Consider the following 23,625-nt stretch of genomic DNA (forward strand, 5'->3'; position numbering starts at 1 on the left):
CACCAAAGAAATTGTGAGGATTAGATTGGAATTCATTACTCCTAGTTCAGCATTCAACGGAATAGAGAAATTAAATATTCATTATTCATGCCCACTTGATCTAGAGCTGAATATCATATAGACAGACAGGCCTTCCCATTTACATTTGCTAGCAGATGTACTAAGCATGTGTAGGAATGTCCTATTTTGCACACTGGTGCTTGAAAGTTGGTTGTAGAATTTTCACTGTAGCTGCATAAATATGACCTAAAATATCATCAGATTTTCAAGTCCAAAAAAATAGACAAAGAGAACCCAATTAAACAGATGAGACAAAAATATTATACAATATTATACATCTGTGAGTGGCAAAAGTACGTGAACCTCCAGGATTAGCAGATAATTTGAAGGTGACATTAGAGTCAGGTGTTTTCAATCAAAGTCTGATAATCAAAACGTTCCACGTTTGTGGAAGTGTATCATGGCACGAACAAAGGAGATTTCTGAGGACCTCAGAAAAAGAGCTGTTGATGCTCATCAGGCTGGAAAAGGTTACAGAACCATCTCTAAAGAGTTTGGACTCCACCAATGCACAGTCAGATAGATTGTGTATAAAAGGAGGAAATTTAACGCCACCGTTACCCTTCCCAGGACTGGTCGACCAATATTGGATCATTTTCCTCAATAAATAAATGATAATATTTTTGTCTCGTTTGTTTAATTGGTTTTTCGTTGTCTACTTTTAGGACTTTTTGGTCACTTATGCTGAAATACAGAAAATTCTAAAGGGTTCACAAACTTTCAAGCACTACTGTAGATCAGACTTCAATATAGTATATCTCACATGTAACCCACTTCAAAAGGTTCTCAAGGAAATCAGATACACTATTTGGCCAAAAGTACGTGGATGCCTGAACATACAGGTATGTGGGCCTTCCTTCCAAATTTGGAAGCACACAATTGTTTGGGTGTCTTTGTATGCTGTAGACTTACAATTTCCATTCACTGGAACTAAGGGAACCAAACATGTTGTAGCATGACAGTAACCCTGTGCACAAAGCAAGCTCCATAAAGACATGGTTTACCAAGGTTGGTGTGAACTCAAATGGCCTGTCCAGAGTTTTGACCTCAACCCCACTGAACACCTTTATGATGAACGGGAACACAGACTTCATGCCAGGTGTTTTGCCAGACGTCAGTGCCTGACCTCACTAATGCTCCTGTGTCTGAATGAGAACAAATGGCTTCCCAGAAGAGTGACGGCAGCAAAGGGGGACCAACTCCATATTAATGCCATACTGTTGGAATAGAGGGTATGCACATGACGTCACGCCCACTGAGTGGCAAAAGACTGAGCGGCATTAGTGTTACAGCGTGAATTCTGCAAAAACACAGAAAAAACACATCTCAAATGGGAAAAAGCTGTTGTGCGATTGATTGTGCAACAAGAATTCGGAGCTATCTTTTTGCAGCATGCCAAAAAACCATTCACTCTTTTCTTTTTACTAAGTCGAGCAGTGTAAGTGTAAGTTCTTTTGACACGGGATATTCATGTTGTACAATGATGAATAATTTGCTACATATTTCTTTTTAAACGCTGCCTATTTCCATTGATGAATAACGGGATCTCATTCATTCTCTGACTGTTTTATCTTCACTAATATATAATGTTAGTAAATGGAAGCAGTGTTAGCTACAAACAAACTAGGACTAGCTAGCTTACGGGTTACCAGATAAAATTATAGAATAAAATAAAAATATTTGTACATGCATGTCCACATACAACCAGAATGTTTATTGGTGTTCTTATAACTTTAATTTCTCCAACAAATCCCGCCTTGAAGTAGGACCAAGCGTCAGGGCTTTTGTATGCCTTCAGACTTTGCTTAAAATCAGGTACATATAAATGTCAGGAAAATCGATTTCTGGCCACATGCCAATGGACCGCAGATTCTTGGGCAAGTTGTAAGGGTCACTGTCGAGTCCAGCTGCCTTTAATGTACGCTGATAATTGTTAGTTATACTAGCATTCTCGCAGCTTCCCCTATTAAAACCAGCCATTTTGATGGATGTCTTGCCACTCAGTCCGGCCGAGGGGGGCGTGGAAAATCACGTCAATGCAAACCCTTTATAGAACGTTTAACAAGCACATAATAAGCATGGCTTGCAAAACGGGCTCTAATAAAAAGTCATTTGTAGTTCTAACAACATATGCTGTAACTTTGCATGATTCCATAATAACGTGTTAACCTTAACTTCCTATAGAAAGTTTTAAAAATGTGAAAGAACTAAAAAAAACAATATCTCCTAGCTGACATAATACTATCAAAGTTCTTTATTCCTGAAAGATAAGATGGCCTCGGCCAATCAGTGTCACACAGAAATAAGACACCGACACCACTGTCACTCTCACTGCTGCTCTGCAGTATGGCCTATTTAAATACAGTGTGTTTGCACACGCACACACACACACACACACACACACACACACACGGCAGATTGCTTCAGGGTACACCCCAATCCCATCTCAGAGCCAGCTGTTCAGGTCTGTGGGTATTTCGGGTCTGATGTTTATCACTAACTCTCACACACACAAACCCTCTTTCCAGTAGCTGTGTTACATGCGTCCCCGGTTTGTTCCTGTAAACGCAACAACGGCGTGGAGAGAAAGCAGCGGCCCGCCGTGAATTATGCATGGGCGCTCCTGAATAATTCAAATCACCAAACATCAGGTTTAAAAGTTTAATACGGGACTCACTGCCTGTGTGTCGGCATGTCCACATAGCAAACATGCTGTCTCTCAATAGAGGTGTATTCAAATAGTCGAAAATTAAGTTGGAATATTAATATTGTAAAAACAAAAATTCTCAGAAATGTGAAATGTATGGAGAGATAAACGCTCACACTCAGGCTTGTTCTCATAGTTTACATCTTAAATCAGATTTTTAAACGTCCATCCATCTGATCATTTTCTGTACCGCTTATCCTTACAGGGTCGCGAGGAACCTGGAGCCTGTCCCAGGAGACATGGGGCACAAGGCAGAGGACACCCTGGACGGGGTACCAATTCATAACAGGGCACAATCACACACACATTCAGACACCCATACATACACTATGGACACTTTTGGACATGCCAATCAGCCTACAATGCACGTCTTTGGACTTGGGGAGGAAACCGGAGTACCCGGAGAAAACCCCCAAAGCACAGGGAGAACATGCAAACTCTGCACACACTCAAAATATAACTGACTGAAAGTCCAATTAGTTTGGACTGTAGTCACACTTGCTCACATGTCCTTATGCTAATAAAGTAGATGATTTGTGCTTCCAAAGCTTTGACATCCCTGGATTAGAGCTGATGAATTCCATAAAAAAAAAAAATAAATTGAAATTCAAACATTAATTTGCTTATAGTTTTATACTGCTACAGATTAACATTAAGCTATATCATATCATATAAGAGTGTCAATATTGTCTTAGAGTTTTCAACCAAATGAGTCGAGTGGTTTTTTTTAAAACACTATCTATGGTCAAGTATGAACCTCCTGGCAGAGGCAACCAGGTTGTGGTGTCAAATATCCTGGTACTTAAGGTTGCTGATCTACCAGTCACAAAACAACCCTAATGCATCAGAGATCCACCCCCAAAGTTTCGGGTTAATCTGACTACGCATGATATTGTAGTTCTATTAGCACTTGGTGCAGTTTGAATGATTGGCTATAATGCATGTTTTATACATTATCAATTTTACTCAAATCACAAAGGATGCCAATATTCCTGGAGTGCACTGTAAACAGTCATGACATACTGTATAACATAAGAGCACTGTATACCCCATATTAGTGCATGCTTTGCCCAGTAGAAATAAAAAAATATGAAAGAAACCTGTATTAGAAACCTGTATTAGGCGATGAAATGTGCATCTAGATTCTGAATGTTTTATGTTTAATAACATAAAATTCATAATATAAAACTATTAATAAAACCAATGATATTATTAAATCTGCCTCACCTGGTCCCTCATTTTTTCAATATTTTGTACACAGAGATATTTGTGTAAATTGTGTGTTTGGACCTTTCAATGCAAAATATCGGATTTATTACAATTTTTTAAAATAAAAATCCTTTAGATTTGTGAAAAATGTGCAAAGGGAAATGTGTTGGCTTAAGACAGCATTTCAATTGTGCTTACCCTTAAATACAAAACGTTTGTGTTTATGTTCAAATACTGCAGACATACAGTGAGTTACAGAATGCGACGTCTCTCACTGTGTTCGCTCACATTGAGGCGTCTGCAGAGACCGTGTTTTAGGGACAGGACGGATTTCTTATTTGTACACTCTGAGCAGACACACACTCCCAAAACCATAACTAATGCATTTCGACCATCAGTTATAAGTCACACTCGAGACGAGACCCGAGTGGGCGAGGGGAAGGAGGCGCAAGAATGAAATACCTGTGCAAGTCCAAGTGTTTTCAACATTTTAATGTTTTTGGCTTCAGGCACATTTTAGAGAGAAATTGGGAATGTTGGATGTCATATTTTTACACATGGCCCAACCTATCCAATTCCCAATTCCAATGCGCAACAGATATCTGTGAAGCAAGACTTTCGGGTTTCCCTAACACCAATATCTTAAGCGCATTCTTGGTGCGGTTAAAGCAAAACGAGTTCAGTTTTAGAAATCCCAAGGTTTTCCTTTTAAACATACAGCTAACTAGTAACATGCTTTTGCTGGTGATCAAAATTAAACTTGTCACATAACAAAATGACAAAAACATATAAAAATAATACACAGCACAGCTTAATTAACTTAATGTTACTGATCCTAATCAACATTTCAGCTCCAGAACAAGTTTCTTTAGCATGTTGGTTAATCGTGGGTGTAACGCTTACACTTCAGCCTGTCACGAGAACTACATTTGTTGGACTACATATGTGTCTCCCAGAAATAATTGCGATAAACGATATCGCTGTCATTTTAAGACCTTTTTATGCCACTGATATAATGATAATATAACAGAATAATAATGCAAGTACAACCTTTCAAAGAGCAACGAGTTTCAATTCTTACGAATATTCAGACATTGGATTTGGAAGGTGAAAAAATAAATGAAACATCCTAAATAAATTAAACATAAATAAAATAAAACCATACAACCAAAACAATAAATAAAATGGACTGCAATACAATATTGTGAATTCTTTAGGCTTTAATTACTTACTAATTCAGTACGTTTACATGGACAACAATAATCCACTATTAACCCGATTAAGACGATACTCTGATTAAGAAACTACCATGTAAACAGCAATTTTTAATTACCTTAATCCGATTAAGGTCATACTCGAAGTAAACACAAATGGAATTAAGACATGTGGAGTATTTCCTGTTTTAGTCGCGTTATCGAGGTGTATTACAGACATGTACACACCTTAATCACACTATTAACGTAGTGTGGGAGTTTTCACGGCATTTTGCGGTGACAGGACACGATCACACACGGCAGCGCTCAACTGTTTTACAGCAAACAAGAGAGCACGGCTGCGTCCCAAACCGTGTACATATCTGCCATATAGTAGGAGAAATACATGTATCTCGGCTAATATATAGTAGGTAAGCACGCCATTTGGGACGCAGCCTACGGTTTCAAGCAGTCGTCTATTTGCACGTACAGCATGACAAATAATTAACTGCACTTGAAGCGTTCGTAAAAAAATTCAAATAGAAACACCCAAAACTGTATACGGTACCATAACGAAGACCAACTGTATGTTATTATGTGAAATTCTAGAGGGACGTCGGATGGCGCGGCGTGGGGACGTGATGACGTGTGACATTAATCGAACTATTTTCTATAACATGTAAAACCTGAACGTGAAAGGAGTATTCTAAAAGAGACTCATGTAAACACCTTAATCACAATAATGTCTTAATCAGAATAAGGTCAATAATTAGATTACTGCTGTCCATGTAAACGTAGTCACTGTCCGCGTTTTAGTGCGTTGTTACTGAAACAGTATATTCACACCGTGACACGGTTCTACCTGGCGCCTTACTTAAATCCAAGTTCACTTGTGCATTCGGGTCGTTTTGTGTATATGTCTGATTAATCGCATATGTGTATAGGATGCGTTCGGGTGAGTTAATTAACCTGCTAGTGAAGTGTTCGAGTTTACCGCTGTTCATTCACTGTTCAGCTTCAGCTCACGCAGCTTAAGCGGCTCAATCCCTGACATTACTGACTACGACTGGATTATTTGAAACACTCTTAGAAACACATTCTTTCTAGATTTCTTTCATAACATTGTTCGTTGTTTAGATCATTTTTTTCAACAGTACGTTTGAATTCAAATCAGCGCTCGTGCTTGCTACGCATCTTAAATTCGAATGCACACAGTTGTCGCATTCGAATGTGCATTTTTTTTACCGTAAATTCGACGGATATTTGAAGTTTATTTGAGAGATTATTTGAATTTTAACACCGACGGCCCTAGAGCGGATGAGAAAGAGGAAAGAAGCAGAACGGACGGCTTAAATGTTGGTGACGTTCATTCTTATGTAAACAAACATGCATGTAAACACGACGGGCGATATCGAGGTCAGCAAAAACGATGGAGGTCATAACGCCGATAACGGAAATTATCGTGACTTACAATAATGTGCATTCACACAGTTGATGAATCCCAATTTTTTTTCTTTAGCTCTTTAGAACAGAATCTTTCTGCTCGAGTCAGTAATGCTAAAACTCAGTCATGTCTGAAAAGTAAGAACCTCTAACATCATTTCTTCACAAATATCTCGTTTTCAGAATTGTGAGCTATGCAAACAGTAACTCAATTAATATTTTTGTCAAAGAGCAATATGAATATTTGGCTGATGTTATTAGACCTCTATAACCTGGTCATGTGTGTGTGTGTGTGTAAAACGGTGCACTAGTGAAAGTGTGAGCAGTGGCAACGTGTGTCATCAGAGCTTTCCTAGAGATATAATTACCTCGGCTGGACTCATCAGTAAGACACCCGGGGGCTGATGGGACAGCGCGATTAGAGCTCTGCTGCCCACAAAACCACTTCCTCCTCGCCTTCCATCCTCTCCCTACCTCTCTCATTCTCCCCAGTCTCCCCCGTTCTCTCTTTCAGGAAATGGGATATGCATGCGGTGCTCACTCTCTCCCCTCTCCTTCCCTGATCAATCCATTAAAGCCCGTTTTGGAAGGTGCTGTTCATTACAGGGAACTCTTGCATGTTATTAAGGGGATGTGGTTAATTAAAAAAAAAAAAAAAAAGGACTCACGTTATCTCCATGTGTGTGACTCTCAGGAAGGCAGACGCAGCGGTATGGCTTCACACTGGTGTCGCAGCTGGCCGCATGGCCATGGCATTCACACCTATGTTGAGAAAAAGCAAGCTAGTTAAGACTTTAAATTAGGAATGCGCTGACACGCTTGTTTTTTTTTGTGGACTGATTATGTTGGCAGTGTTTGGAAAGTATTAATATAGCAGCAAGCAGTGATTGGCGGGCCCAAGCACCAATGGTGCAGCAGTGTCTGTTTCCTGTGCTAGTATTGTCATGTGGACATTATTATGCCACATCCGTACAGCTGTAAGTAAAATACGTCTTTGTTTTCACTGTATCGGAATTCCTTGCCGTCAGAGAAGACAATACTTATACGTTTTATAGGTGCTGTTCCAGACAAGGTCTTGTACGGCCTTGAATTTGATACAGGCGGCTACAGGAAGCCAGCGCAGGGAGATGAAGAAGGGGTGTGACATATGGCATGCTGCTTTCGATAGCGTGTCGACATTTCTCTCTTCTTTATAAACTTCTGTATGTTTTTTTGTTTATGTCCATATCCTTGGAGGCTACCATAGGTGGGATGGTTGGGGTGTTTGGTTTCTCTTGGTTCTGTACTGTTGTTTTTTTTTATGTTGAAATGAAAACTCAATAAAACAGAATAAGAATAAGAAAGCAAGGGTAAAATCTAGCTGTCAAGCTGTTTTCTAACACAGTGAAATCCATACATTTGTAAGTTTGGCCGGGAATCCGTTGTCCGGATTGAGTCATCTTTTACAAGGACCAGTAAATGAGCACGGTATTGGACTGATACCCGATGCCAGTATCGGTAATAATGCATGCCCACGTCAAACCATCAGGTGTGCGTCTTTCCAATGCAGGCTATAGCTCTCTGCTTTCAGGATTGTAGTAGCATTTTCTAGACATAAATCTACATCCTGATTTGTGACCGTATCCATTTAAAAAAAAAAAGCATCATACAACTAAAACTGAATTGAATTTTCAGTATAATAATTGCATTAAACTTATAGCGTTTGAAAAAAAAAAAGTCATTTGACAGATTTGTCATGTTTTTAAGTGTTACGCAACATCCAACATACAGTAGTTGTTACGGAAACCTGTACGTGTGTGAAGGGTGGGAGTCACAGTGTGAGCTTTCCTTTCTACCCACGTATAACTTCACTGTTAAGAAACAGTCGAGGACGCAAGAATCAATCGTTTCATTAATCGTGGCGAACAGGACAAAGACGTAATCCAAAAACGTGGTCAAAAAATGTGCAAACAACGTAGACAAGTGCAGGCAAGAGCAACAACGTGAATAACAGGAACTAGATCGAACCAGGGACGCGAACAATAAATCAAGGACTGGTAATGACTGGCACAATGACACCCAGAGCGTATACTTCGCGACGAACAAGGAAACACGAGGGCTATAAATACACAAACTAACCAAGGACACATTAGGGAGACAACCAATGACGAGACAAGACATGAACCAAAACAAAAACAATGTAAACAAACACTAGACGACAAGCAGCGCTCACATTTAAGTCCATCTCGGCATTAACCCGACTCAGCCTTTCTCTTTACCCAGAGAGATGTGTCCCATCACTCTCCCTCTCTCACGCACCTGCTCCTGCCTTCCTCACACGCTCATCATTTTTACATCCCCGGCTTTCCCTCTTCTTCCTTCTCCATTATATCTCTATGTGCATGAGTAATAGGACTTCCCATTCAACATTTATAAATGCCAGTGGAAATACCATTGGCGTGCTGTAATGTTCAACACAGGAGCTGACAGGTCTCCATCAGACAGAGCAGGCACCTTCAGGTCATGCCTTTAATTATTCATCCTCAACGGGCCGTTATTCATCGTCTCCGGCAGGCCGCATTCAAAAGGAGAACCCTTCACCTCCATCAGACCGGTAAACACAACAGACAAACAAAAGCCGAGAGCGCAGACAGGCGAGAGGCAGAGAGAGGGCTGTCATTATGGCTGGAGGTTATTACTGTGTGAGTACAAAGCTGACGCTAATGTTCGCAGATGCAGCTTGACACCCTGTCAGAACAGCACAAAGGCAAAATTTACACACATTTTAGACCCCCACCACAACCCCTCAAAGGGGAATCCACCACTGTTTACTCTCTCACTCTCTCCCTCTCTCTCTCTATGCCTTTGCTTGGTCTGCGTAAGCTGTCGTGACACCTCAGACAAGACGGAGAGCAAAGCGGAAAAAAGAGAGTATAAAGCGGTAAAAAAAAAAGAAAGAGAGAGAAAGAGACGTACCTCTGAATGTCAAAGGACGATGAGGTTTCACCGTCTCTAAATCTCAATTTCTCCAGTGCCGATTTAACTACCTCTTAATTAAAGCTGCGTCTACACACACACACACACACACACACACACACATTGCCTGCATAATGAGATAATTACCATAGGCAGTGCAGAAATACCATGTTTCTGCAGGTGGATTGACAAAAAAGGAACGGAATATCCCACAACAGGCCAATCTCTTCTCTTCTCTAACAGCACTTCAAACGAGTGAAGTGACTCACTGCTCAACTACACATTTTAAATGTGACAATTACACATTTATTATCAACACCTGGAGGCTGTGTACACCTTACTCACAGTATGTTGTTAATTCTGCGAGTTGTCAAAATGCTTTTGCGAATGCAAATGAAAAAGACGGGAAGACAGCGAAAGATCTGCGGCTGGAGATATATATATTCGTCTCTCGCTGATGTTTCGGCTGTGTGTGGCTGCCTGTGTGTGTTCCTCAAACGTCTGTCTCTGACCCCTCTCACACTGTAACCTTACTGCCATACCCCCCCCCCCCCACTGCATTTCGCACGCGTAACAATCTCTAATTAATGCATTTTCTCCATAACTGTGTCGAATATAAGTAGCAAATTAGTAATAATGTGTTGAAAGGGGTGAAATTAGGACGGGCTGGCGGTGTAATTAAGTCTGATGAACACTACGGGAAGGGAAGAGCTGATTCTGACCTGCCGCTGATGGTGATCTCGTCCACGGCGTAGTAGCGGTGGCGAAAGGGCACGCGAGGCGCGCGGGTGTGGTACTGGCCCTGCAGGTGGATGCGCACGTGCGTGGCTCTCACGAACTCCTGCAAGGTGGAGCTGTTGTAGAAGTTGTTGTAGCCTGGTCGCAGGTTCGGCTCTGGGGTTAGCATGCTGAATGTGATGTTGCCGTTAGTGTACGGGATATCGCTGAGGAGAAAAGACACAGAGTGATGAAAACGTCAAAACACCCATATTTACCATATCATATAAACAACAAACCACGGCAATGCGGAATATCCAATTCTGACTGGTTAGATGTTGTTGATTATTATAGATGAATATAGTACTGGTCTTTAATACTGGTTCCATTTGGGGCAGGGAAAGAATTTCAGAGCGAGACGACGGAGAGAAACGTGCAATAATCTGGTTGCTTAAGTGTACACACCCTTTTATAATGGAGCATGTGACTGTGCTCAGAATAACGATCAGGATCAAACTCATGTTCAAAGGTAATTATCATACACCTGCAATCGAGGAAGTGATTCTGATTAACTTCCAAATAAAGATCAGCTGTTTCTGTAGGGTTTTCTTGACATCACCTTGGTTTCATCTGACTGCAGAAGTTCCACAAAGAGTTCCACAAAGAGCTCACAAAGCATGTATGAGATCACATTGTCGAAATATATCGATCAGGAGAGGGGGTACAAAAGAATTTCCAAAACATTAGGTGTACCGTGGAACACCGTGAAGGCCACCATCATCAAGTGGAGAAAATGGGGCACCACAGTGACATTACCAAGAACAGGATGTCCCTCCAAAATTGACAAAACAGGCTGCTCAGAGTCCTATGGCAATTTTAAGAGGTTAAGGTGTTTGCATACTTATGCAATTTGGTAATTGTAAGTTTATTCTTTGTGTAGACTTTTTATATATTACTATAAATCATATGCTATGGCCTTCACAATAACCAGATCTGAAGCCAGCTGAACACCATGGAGTTGTGGAGTGATGTGTTCCACAGCGTTCTCCACGACCATAACTAAAACACCTATTGAGGGAATATCTTTCAGAAGAACCGCTTTCATCCCTCCAGCTCCAGAGACTTGTAGAAGCCGTGCCAAGCTGCAGTGAAGCTGTCCTGGTGGCTTGTGCTTTTTCCTTTAATTCGTCACCTGTCTGCGTGGATGAATGTGTACCCAAAGTCTAACACGTAAGTTTTCATGCTTTTCTCTCTCTCTCATTCTCTACCTTTCAATGGAAATCACTGAAATGCATGCACTTGTGTCAGATTGTGCATTAAAGATGACTTTCCTTCTAACAAAAAAACCTTTTTCCAAATGAAGTTCCGAATGAAGAAGCATTATATTTATCAATAACATTTTTAATGTCTGTGTGTAAGCTATCTGAGTCATCCAAGCACCCCTCGCTGCAGAAGAAAAAAGGCCATAGGGTGGAGTCTGATCTGATCTAGCTCCTCTTACCTTGGTAAAGTCAAGCAAAGTGGGTGGAGACAACTCGGTGTGTTTCAGGCTGGATGAGTGTGTTAAGTGTGTTGTCTCGTGTTGTACAGTGTACAGTGTGGGTTAGGGTTAGGAGTTAGCGTTATAAGAGGAGTTGGATCAGATCTATCTCCACTCCCTGGACTTTTGGTTCTTCACTGAGGACTATCTCAAGTCATCAGACAGGACATGACTCCCCACCTGCATTATTCAGCATTACTCCTAACACAACTGCTCCGCTGCTTTTTGTGCCTGACTCCTAATGCTTATAGACTTAACCAGGACAGGACCGGACTGGCTCTCCAACCATCATCTCTCTCTGCCTGATTTTCTCCTCCTTATCCCCCACATGATCTCTTCTCTTCAGATGATCTTTTTTTATTTTGCTTCACTGCCAGAGGGCAGCAAAATTTTAACACAATACAAAAATATCTATGCCAAATAAACATTTCGCTTTTCTCTGTGTTTCTCTCTGCTTATTCTTCCTTGACAGGACTACCAAAAGAAACTGTTGCATTCCCCTTAGATTTTAAAGGTACCATTCATCCTTCCATCCTTCGAGCCATCCATCCATCCATCAATCCATCCATCTATCCATCCATCCATCCATTCATCCATCAATCCATCCATTCATCCTTACATCCATCCATCCATCCATCAATCCATCCATCTATCCATCAATCCATCCATTCATCCTTACATCCATCCATCCATCCATCCTTACATCCATCCATCCATCCTTACATCCATCAATCCATGAATCCATCCTTACATCCATCCATCCTCACATCCATCCATCCTTACATCCATCTATCAATCCATCCATCCACCCATCCATCAATCCATCCATCCATCCATCCATGAATCCATCCTTACATCCATCCATCCTTACATCCTTACATCCATCCACCCATCCATCCATCCTTCAATCAATCCTTACATCCATCCATCCATCCATGAATCCATCCTTACATCCATCCTTACATCCATCCATCCTTACATCCATCCATTCATCCTTAGATCCATCCATCCATCAATCCATCCCTACATCCGTCCATCAATCCATCCCTACATCCGTCCATCAATCCATCCTTACATCCATCCATTCATCCTTACATCCATCCATCCATCCATCCTTCCACCCATCCATTCATCCTTACATCCATCCATCCATCCATCCTTACATCCATCCATCCATCTATCCATCTATCCATCCATCCATTCATCCATCCATCTATCCATCCATCCACCTTCAGTAAGTGATCAAGGAATACGGCATGCAGGAATGCACCCAGGGCATCACACATGCCACACACACACACACACACACACACACACACACACACACACACACACACACACACGGGACAATTTAGAGTAGCCAATCCGCCTACCAGATCGAAGCCAAGACCCTGGAGCTGTAAGGTGGCAACACTACCTCCTGCACCATGTGCCATCCTTTAAATGTAATATAAATAAAAACAAAAATGATGTTGGAAAAAGCATTTGTGACACAGCCCAGGAGACACTGATTTTAATTCACTGTCTGTGTGTTTGAGTGTGTACACAATACCTCAGCATCACTTGATTTAACAAGCTTGAGAGTGTCACAGCTGGAATGAAGCCAACACCACCAGATTTGTCCAGACGCTCTAACAGATCGTATCCTACTGTACCAAAGCTACTAGGCTGCACTGGCCCACAATCGACAGCGCATACACTATATGGCCAAATGTATGTGGACACCTGACTATCACACCGCTATATGTGCTTTTCAACATGCCATTCCAAAACCATGAGCTGAACTGATATGGAGTTGGGCTCCCTTTGCTGCTGTAACAGACTCCATTCTTCTGGGAAGACTTTCCACTAAATTTTGGAATGTAGCTGTGGGGATTTGTGTCCATTCAGCGACAAGCGCATTAGTGAGGTTGGGCTCTGGTGTCGGGTGAAGAGGCCTCGGTGCGCAGTCGCCATTCCAATCCATCCCAAAAATAATGAAGTAAAAGTTCTTCTTTATGGACCACAATGAAGGGAATCTGACCGTCAGGTGTCCGCATATGTTTGGCCACATTGTCGATTTAACCTTGTGATTGATGCAGCTTAACTAGTACAGGTGCTTTCTAAAGCATCTGTCCATTCTAAAACACTTTACAGCACTGTATTGAGCTTCTGGGAATGGTGAGAGTGGTACCTGGGGAACTGGAGGCAGTTGACAGAGTCCGGGTTCACCAGAGGTCCGTTATCCTCCATCCCAAACAGGCTGCAGTTCTTGGCTAGGTACTGCCAGTCTCTCCATACGGAGGTGCTGCTGGTCTTCCTTTGAATACGCACCGCTTCAGGCTGCAAACTCCGAAACTGGAGAATCACATAGAAAACCTGCAGAAAGAGAGCGTGTTAAATTCCAAGACAAGGAGGAATATGCATGAAATACTAAACAGCAATGGATTATCTATTATCAGCACCACCACAGTCCACGCTCGGCCGACTTCACGGGTGCTGCTGCTGTGAAGAACAGCTTGAAGCCGATCGTTGCCCACTTTAACCCCCCCCCCCTCCCCCCCCCCCCCTTTCCCGTCCTTCTCCCTGTCTCTGTCTCTCTCTATAGCTTTTTCTGAGAGCCTTTTTTTTTTGTGTGGAAGAGCTGGTGCCAGCTTTGACTAAGTGGACACTTCAAAAAGCTGCGCCGGTGTGTTTTATCTGCTGAGAGGCTGTGCCATAGAGCTACTCTAAAATCCACTAGTGCTTTTCTGCTGGACCTCTTTTTCTTCACGGCTTAGCCACATGGATGACTAGGGAACTTGGACATACACACACACACACACACACACACACACACACACACACACACACTTAAAGAACTTAGCATCTGGTTGTTTGTTTGAACAGCCGAAAGGGTCCCAAGCCTCCGGATTTGCAAAGTAAAAACCATTCAGGGAGCCGAGACAAACACACAAGCCTTGAAGTATCCAGCTATAAGATTTGAGCAACTCTTCTAGGAGTGCTGCTCTCAGCTAGGGAAGGATGGGGTTTACGAGAAAATGTCCACCACTGCTGTCAAAATCAAGCCATATAAAATCATCTAGCTAAACATTTGTATTTTTTCCTGCAAGACACATGTTTAAAAAAACAAAACAAAAAAAAAAACATTAGCAGTAGCCAAGAGAAATGATTGTTTGTTCAAGTTAAAAGAAAGCAGGGTCAGAGCATAGGCTAACAGGCTAGAGACTGGAAGGCTTCAGGGATAGGGGCTTTGCTTAATAATGCAGTCTGGCAGTTGAACTTTGAAACTTTCTGGTAATTAGGACAGAGAAATTAAATATCTGCGCTAGAAATGTGCTAGAAATCAGTACGGTCCGTCTCAAAATCTCTATCCTATATCTAAAAAGTCAGCCCAGATTTCAGTTATTCCCCCAAAACAAAGTGGAAATGATTTAAATCAGGTTATAAATGTAACAAGAGTAATAACAGCAATTACATTTTCAGAGAGTGTGCAGGATTTCAAAAAGTGAATACAGAAAATCCAACAGCTCACAGTAGGTCACTTTCTAACCTTGCCTTAGCTGTGTATCTGCAAAGATCATGCTGCCCAAAGGTGTCTAAAACCGTGGCAGCTTTTAAAGTGCGCTTTTCTCACAATTGAATCACGCTGGTAGATGGCTACATGCCGCAGCGAAACAGCCATACGCCTAAGCAATTCAGACACTGTTTATCACAGTGACGATATTTACATGCACATCAGATTCTGTTTAAGGTCTATATTTGTGTTGCAGCCATATTCCGAATACAATGTTTATATGCGTACAGGCATCGGAATATTCCTGTATACAGTACACGGTTGTTGCAAGTATGCCGATCTACACGTGTGCTTTTCTTTTCCCGCTGTTATTTCTCGGGAGATTCAAGATGCTGCCGTTCCAACCCACAATTCCTTGTGGACCGAGCATGCGCGTGTATCTCATTTCAGTGGATTTTCTGAAAAAGGTGTTTTACATGCAACAAATTTCCGAGTAAAACAGGCAGGAATCGGAAAATCGTCTCAATCTGAATCGGGCAATTGGACTGCGGCGTTTACATCACTAATTAGAATACTAATTAGAATACTGCCCGATTCCGATTAATATCGGAATATCGATGCGCATGTAAACGTAGTCAATGTGACATCTTCATCAAAACAGAGAAGAGCGCTTACACACTGTGTAAGACGATAACAGAGGAAGTTTTAAAAATGTTTAAATGACCTAATGAAATATTAATAGCAAGAAATTTCGTCAACACTGACGAAACACTGACTGAGCAATTATTTCCCCACGAATGTTACACATTTCCAACTATTACATAATTTTGGTATGGTTGATGCTCTACCTGGTACTGTCCGCTCTCCAGGTCTATGGTGATGGAAACCCCTCGGTCTAGTTCCTCCGGGCTGGAGAAAACAGAGGACACCCAGGTGGTGCCGATGTCATTATCGTTGATGTAGTTCAGCGGGTGGGCGTGCGGGTGGAGGCGGAGCATGCGGTTGTTGGTGGTGTCGTCAGCACCGTTTGGGATGCAGTACCTTTCCACTACAGGGTGCACTCTTGGGTGACTGGAGGGGCAGCGGCATGACGCCTGGGCATGAAGGGGAGGGACTTTCGCAGAATATACCTCCTCAATCTCCCTAGCTCGTACAGACACGTGAAAAAACAAACATGATACATGAAACGTTACCAATACTAGCTATTAAAAAAAATATATTTTTTGGGTTTCATCCTATTTCCACATGTACACGTTCTGATGTATATGGCAATATACCTAAAGAAGGTAAAATTCTGAAAAGCTAATTAAGTGGCTGTGAACAAATAATCAAACAAATAATCAAATATGCACAGAAAACCCTTCTGAATAAGTTTATTCAACATGGCTAGTCTCTTATATGGAAATCTTTCCAGATTGATGCCTGGATGTCAATCCACTGACCTGTTAGTCAAAGTCTGGGGATAAAATCTGAAATCCTGCATTCTCCCGATGAATTGATTGGACCCTGGGAAAAAAAAAAAAAAAAAGAGGAAATGTCAAAGGCTGCTATTGAGAAGACTTTGCAGGATCCATAGCGGTGAGAGGATTACCTTATCTCTGCCATTGTTTGGGGAAAAAGACACACTTCGTGCATGGTGGATGGATTGCACTTATTTGTAGCTCTGTGTTAGGTGTAATCCTGCTGACTCAGGCTTAGTTAGGACACAAACACATGCAAACCTACCTCTGATATGAAATAAAAACCAGTCCAGCTTATTGGAAAACCCCGATTAAGCCATTTTATAAATTTTAGTGTACCATATTTATATTTCCTGCAAAAACAAAACAAAAAATGACACTATGAACAAACCACTACTTCTATTCTGATCCCTACTAAGAGGTCTCATGCCAACTGATGGCAGCTAGAGAGAGAGAGACAGACAGACAGAGACATTGAGAGAGAGAGAGCGAGAGAGAGAGAGACAGACAGACAGAGACATTGAGAGAGAGAGAGCGAGAGAGAGAGAGAGAGACAGACAGAGACATTGAGAGAGAGAGAGCGAGAGAGAGAGAGAGAGACAGACAGAGACATTGAGAGAGAGAGACAGACAGAGACATTGAGAGAAAGAGCGAGAGAGAGAGAGAGAGACAGACACATTGAGAGAGAGAGAGCGAGAGAGAGAGAGAGACAGACAGAGACATTGAGAGAGAGAGAGCCAGAGAGCGAGAGAGAGAGACACAGACAGAGACATTGAGAGAGAGAGAGAGAGAGAGAGAGAGAGCGAGAGAGAGAGCGAGAGAGAGGCAGACAGAGACATTGACAGAAAGAGCGAGAGAGAGAGAGAGAGACAGACACATTGAGAGAGAGAGAGCGAGAGAGAGAGAGAGACAGACAGAGACATTGAGAGAGAGAGAGCCAGAGAGCGAGAGAGAGAGACACAGACAGAGACATTGAGAGAGAGAGAGAGAGAGAGAGAGAGCGAGAGAGAGAGCGAGAGAGAGGCAGACAGAGACATTGAGAGAAAGAGCGAGAGAGAGACAGAAAGAGACATTGAGAGACAGCGAGAGAGAGAGACACAGACAGAGACATTGAGAGAGAGAGAGAGACAGAGACATTGAGAGAGAGACAGAGACACTGAGAGAGAGACATTGAGAGAGAGAGACATTGAGAGAGAGAGAGACAGAGACATTGAGAGAGACAGAGACATTGAGAGAGAGAGAGACACACTGAGAGAGAGAGAGAGAGAGAGACATTGAGAGAGAGAGACATTGAGAGAGAGAGACAGAGACACACAGAGAGAGAGAGACACACAGAGAGAGAGAGAGAGAGAGAGACATTGAGAGAGAGAGACATTGAGAGAGAGAGACAGAGACACACAGAGAGAGAGAGAGAGAGAGAGAGACATTGAGAGAGAGAGACATTGAGAGAGAGAGACAGAGACACACAGAGAGAGAGAGACACACAGAGAGAGAGAGAGAGACAGAGACATTGAGAGAGAGAGAGAGAGACAGACACACTGAGAGAGAGAGAGAGAGACATTGAGAGAGAGAGACATTGAGAGAGAGAGAGACACAGAGAGAGAGAGAGAGAGAGACACAGAGAGAGAGAGAGAGACAGACAGAGACATTGAGAGAGAGAGAGAGACAGAGACATTGAGAGAGAGAGACATTGAGAGAGAGAGATAGAGACACAGAGAGAGAGAGAGACAGAGACACTGAGAGAGAGAGAGAGACATTGAGAGAGAGAGAGACAGAGACACTGAGAGAGAGAGAGAGACATTGAGAGAGAGAGACATTGAGAGAGAGAGAGAGACAGAGACACTGAGAGAGAGAGAGACATTGAGAGAGAGAGAGAGAGAGACAGAGACATTGAGAGAGAGAGAGAGAGAGACAGAGACATTGAGAGAGAGAGAGAGAGAGAGAGAGCGTAATAAAGAGTGCAAAGCAGGGACAAAGGAATAGAGATAAGTGTGTATGGTTGCAAAAGCGTACGCAGTTTGAAACCAGAACTCATTAAATCCATTAACTCACGCTTTAATTGTGATCAAATCCAAAACATAACAAAACACGGCTAACCTAATGTTCAAAGATATGAAACTGAACCATTTTGTGCTTTGCAAATTGGTTTTCGAATGATGTTCCCCCCAACACCTGCCTTGCTTTTCCCACGTCCACATGAATAGAACAGGATTTCACAGACCTGGGCTTATGCGTGGGGAAGGAAAATGTGTGTAAACAGGATCAGGGTTTTTTTTTTTTAGAGGACTCTGTCAAACTTACTGGCATTGCAATATCATAATCAGCATAATGCACTCTGAAATACTGCTGAAAAAAATCAAGCTTGCGCTGTGAGATGATCATTATTATTATTTTTTAAATATTTGTAAAATATTATACAGCTCCAAGGTCTCCGATTCAATCCTGAGCTTGAGTTACAATGTGTTGATAAATTTAAAAAAAGCACCTATAACTGCTTAATTTCCAATGTTCATTTCATGCACACTTTTGAGGACATTTTTGAGCATAGCAATAAGAGCACCTTTAATTTCCCCTAACTTCACAGGAATGTATTTTTCCCTTTTTCCTTTGGATTCGGCTAGCCCTGCTGTGACCGCTTTCCTTTTATTGATTCACTACTGCAGCAATTGCATAAATTAGGGTGTGTTTGATGTAAATTCTGTGTATATGAGGGCACAATAGGGCGTGATCTATGCATATGACATGTAAATAAGGGACTAGTGGGCGTGAACTTGCAGAAACTGATACGCTGTTTTCGCTTAAATCACAGCTGAGTTTGATGCGGTGGGACTGATTCATCAGGCAGATGCAGATTTATTCACATGTCATGATCTGCACTTGGTTCTACGTAGCTTTGATGAAGGGCTATTATATGCTACATAAATATTTGCCTTAAATATTGTTCTATTTTTCTGGGGATTTTTGCTTCATTAAAAAAGTTCTATACAGAAGCCCAGTTTTTCTTCTTCTTCTGATTAATAATAATAATAATAATAATAATAATAATAATAATAATAATAATAATTCCTCCCTGAATTGCAACACAGGAAAAGTATGAGGTTTCATTCATGTCTTTTGTTATAAAATAAATGTATTATTGTTATTATTCTTCCTCTTCTTCTTCTTCTTCCTCTTCTTCTCTTATTATTATGCTTTTACAATTTACATTTAGCATTGTTCATTCACTGAATGAATTAAAAATTAATCTGTAGACAAAACACATACCACAAGTACACAAACACACACGGCCTGCTTAAAATCAAGCTTTTTTTTTTTTTTTTTTTTTTTTTTAAATGTATTGTCCTGCCACTGAAAATCAAAACAGACTCCATGTCCATCTGTAAGACCTGCACAGTGTCTAAACCAGTAACTTCTGAAAAGTGCTGGGGACAGAAATGCCGACAAAAACAAATAAAACAAACAGAAACAAGAAAGGCTTGAGACAACGGCGTCGACGAGGACGCCTCCGCTACCAACAAGTCTAGTCCTTCTTGTTGCTAATCTGCATGCCTGAAATACCCTTAAAATATACTTTACAGAAGAAAAACTATTTCATTTCTCCATGACTTCTCCTTGACCATGCTTGGATCAATTCCAAAACGTAATCAGTTCGTCTTCTGGTTACAACGATAATCCCATATAAAGCCTATAAACATTCAACCTCTCGATCTGGACATATCGTGCTGACGAGACTCTCGGACGGACGGCCAGACAGATAGACAGAGGGACAACCTGATGGACAGACAGACAACGCCTCCATAAGAAAATTTAAAAAACGATGCAAAAAAGTGTCTGTCGTCTTTATCAGGCACAAAAATAAACACTTAAAAAAATAGACTTCAATTTGAACCAGTCTTTAAATCGACGCCAGTACGACAATGGACAAATGACGGATGCTTAGGAAGTCTGTTAAAGTTGAGATTTGAGTTGCTATGGTTTACTGTCCTAGTGATCCCATCAGAAGGCAAATGAAAGTAAATCAAGAGCGCGATTGCGAGGGCCGATTCAATTCCCCAGCATAATGACAGCTTCGCTCTTTTAGATGCCTTACGGGTTCTTCGGTCGTGCTTTCAGGGAAACCATTAAAAGTTCAACGTAGAACACTACAACAGAGTATACTCCTATTAAAAAGCGGTCCAAGTAGAATTGAATTAGAAAGGCACGGACTCTTGATCACCCATGAAATCTGTTTTCTAAGAGTGTTCGAGCGGCTGCAAAACTTCATATCCTCATGTGCTACATTATAACTGATTGCAAGTTTCTATAAATAAACTCATGTTACACTGATGCAATCGTATCGCCGTGTCTGACGCAAACATCCGGGTTCAGAGCAAAGGAAACCTGCTAGAAACGCGCCTTTGCCGTGTTCGTTTTAAAGCATCCGGATGTGGAAGTGATAGTTTGCATTTTTAGAAAGTGTTTCTGCCACAGGCTATTATAGAAACGATTTTTATCATACAACACTTTCAGAAAGTGCTGGAGACATGTCCCCAGCGGCCCCTATGCAAACTAGACTCGCACAGAAGACTCTCTGGATTGACCAAGCAGCTAAAAATATGAGACTCTGGGGCTGTACATACTTCAAATAGAACTTTATGTTAACAAAGAACACTTCAGAGCTGATAACTTCATATAGTCATTCACTTCTACACAATATTTTGGTGTACAATGTCTCAGTTTTATCCAGCGGCATGCAAATAATATTTACCGTGAACCATATTATTCCAAGGTCTTAAGTCGTAGAGTTTCAATAAAGCAAAAGTACACTACTAATTTGAAGCTAGACTTAACTCATATCAGGCTTAAATTCCCTGACAACGCAGTAATGGATTACCTAATCAGTATTAAAAATGGATTTAGGGAAATTCGTCATCGTAATAAGAACATGTCCGCGGAGGATACCGGCAGTGAAAATTCAAGAGCAGGAATGTCCCAGAAGGAAATTAAGGTAACAGATTTGACATCCATTTAGTGTGTGCCGTTCACAGATACGTATTCAAATGCATTTTTACTGTGGGCATTGCAGAAATCCCATCTCATCTCATTTATGAACAGATTATGTGTGGCCATATGGTCACCCTTGGCCTATATAAATCCCCAGATTTGATTAGTTGCTGGCTTACGGATCTTTCTGAAATGAAAAACTGTGGCACCTTTGCAGATTAGTGTGCCCTTTTTCATCTTCCATTTCAACTAAGAAGAAAATGCTGCATGTGTAAATTCATTTAAAATAAGGGCAGCATTAATTTAATATACTTTTATATACAACTCAGTAGTGGCCAGTATGTGTGTGTGTGTGTATATTATATATATATATATATATATATATATATATATATATATATACACATATATATACACACACATACACATATATACACACACACACACACAGTATCTCAGCTAGATTTGAAGCTAAGATCACTAGCCTACAAAGCAGAAGGGCTCATGCACAACAGCAGCACAAATAAACAGATAAAAATATAGCTGCAAGAAGCAATTAAGGGGCCCAAGCACCAAGGGTGCAGCAATGGGTGTTTCATGAGCAAGTGTTGGCATTATGAACAATAATGCCAACACTTTTTAACCCTAACCCCGAACCTCTAACCCTAACCCTAGACGTGAAATCTGAACCACATCTACTGTGGAATTACACAACACACCCAGAAGGTGTATGATTACTATAGAACAGAGTCATTCATTTGATAAATGAAAATTCTGTTTGATCAGAGCATTTCAATGGAATGATGTTCAATGGAATTATGCCACACTTCCTGTTTGAGCGTCAGCACATGTTAATTGATCACCTTGCCATGACAACATCGTTTAACCTATTTACAATTCCTTCACAATTTTGCATCACGGATATCTTCACATTAACCTGACCGAATATGGAATGAACCTATGGAATGCCCTAGGAGGACTTTAAAAAAGTTTGGTTTATAACACACTTCCTGTTTGCACAGTGTGACATGTTAATTGATTGCCTTGCCATTGGCAACGTTATTTTATATGTCCAAAAAATCTTTTGCAATTCAACACTTTGGATATCTTGACATCCTAGTGACATAATGTTGAATCTGATGAAACCTTTTGGAGGAATATTCAAAAGTTTGGCAGCTGTCGACATGCACAAGATATAAAATGGCTGCCTGCTTGTTGGGTGGAGCTAATGGATGTGATTAAGAAGCATCATATACCTACTAAAACTGGTGCATGAGGGTCAAACTGGATGCCCGTAAAAATGAAAACAATGTCAAATGGGGAGTTATTGAGCACCTGGGCCACATCCATAGCCAAGCTTTTTCCAGAACTTGATGGCCACAATTTCTGGTGTTTGTACCAAATTTCGTGAGTTTATTCATGCCAAGCACCTCAAAAATGGTCAAAAATAATAAACAGGACAAAGACAAGAGTCTTTTGCACTCTTGGTGTTTGGTCCCTAACTACTGCATGCCAAAGCCAAGCAATAAGTACTGCATTCTATTATTAAAAAAAAAAAAAAAAAAACCTTATTCATACAAAATATTGATCAGTTAAAAGCTCTGAAAGCAAAGAGTTACCTTTGGAGTTCTGGCCAATCCAAGCCACAGCGTCTGAGGTGACATCAGCGACTGGGCCTAGCAGGGTTTTTGTGTCGAAGGCCGTGCCATCTTCCTCTTGTCCATTCAGGAACAAGCTCACACTTGTTCTATGTACCTAAAATCCAACAGGAATGTATGTTAGTAAAATTCCACCCAGGTCCAGTCATAAAGTCCACAGTTACATTTAGTACTGGGCAACAAAATGTAAATTTTCCTGCTCAT

At 41.2% G+C, this 23,625-nt stretch overlaps 1 protein-coding gene across 1 annotated transcript in view; it reads right to left on the reverse strand.

Annotated features, from left to right (window-relative positions):
• Nucleotides 1–23,625, reverse strand: part of ush2a (Usher syndrome 2A (autosomal recessive, mild)) — a 224,186-nt gene that overhangs the window by 182,008 nt on the left and 18,553 nt on the right. Inside the window, exons 3-8 of the mRNA XM_053632826.1 lie at nt 23,383–23,518; nt 16,763–16,826; nt 16,169–16,463; nt 13,998–14,182; nt 10,290–10,511; nt 7,281–7,374 (exon numbers count right to left, since the gene is read on the reverse strand). Of these exons, the coding sequence (XP_053488801.1) occupies nt 7,281–7,374; nt 10,290–10,511; nt 13,998–14,182; nt 16,169–16,463; nt 16,763–16,826; nt 23,383–23,518 (996 nt within the window). The remainder of the gene's footprint in view (nt 1–7,280; nt 7,375–10,289; nt 10,512–13,997; nt 14,183–16,168; nt 16,464–16,762; nt 16,827–23,382; nt 23,519–23,625) is intronic.

The sequence above is a fragment of the Ictalurus furcatus genome, chromosome 9, assembly GCF_023375685.1.
Source record: "Ictalurus furcatus strain D&B chromosome 9, Billie_1.0, whole genome shotgun sequence".
Lineage (NCBI taxonomy): Eukaryota > Metazoa > Chordata > Actinopteri > Siluriformes > Ictaluridae > Ictalurus > Ictalurus furcatus.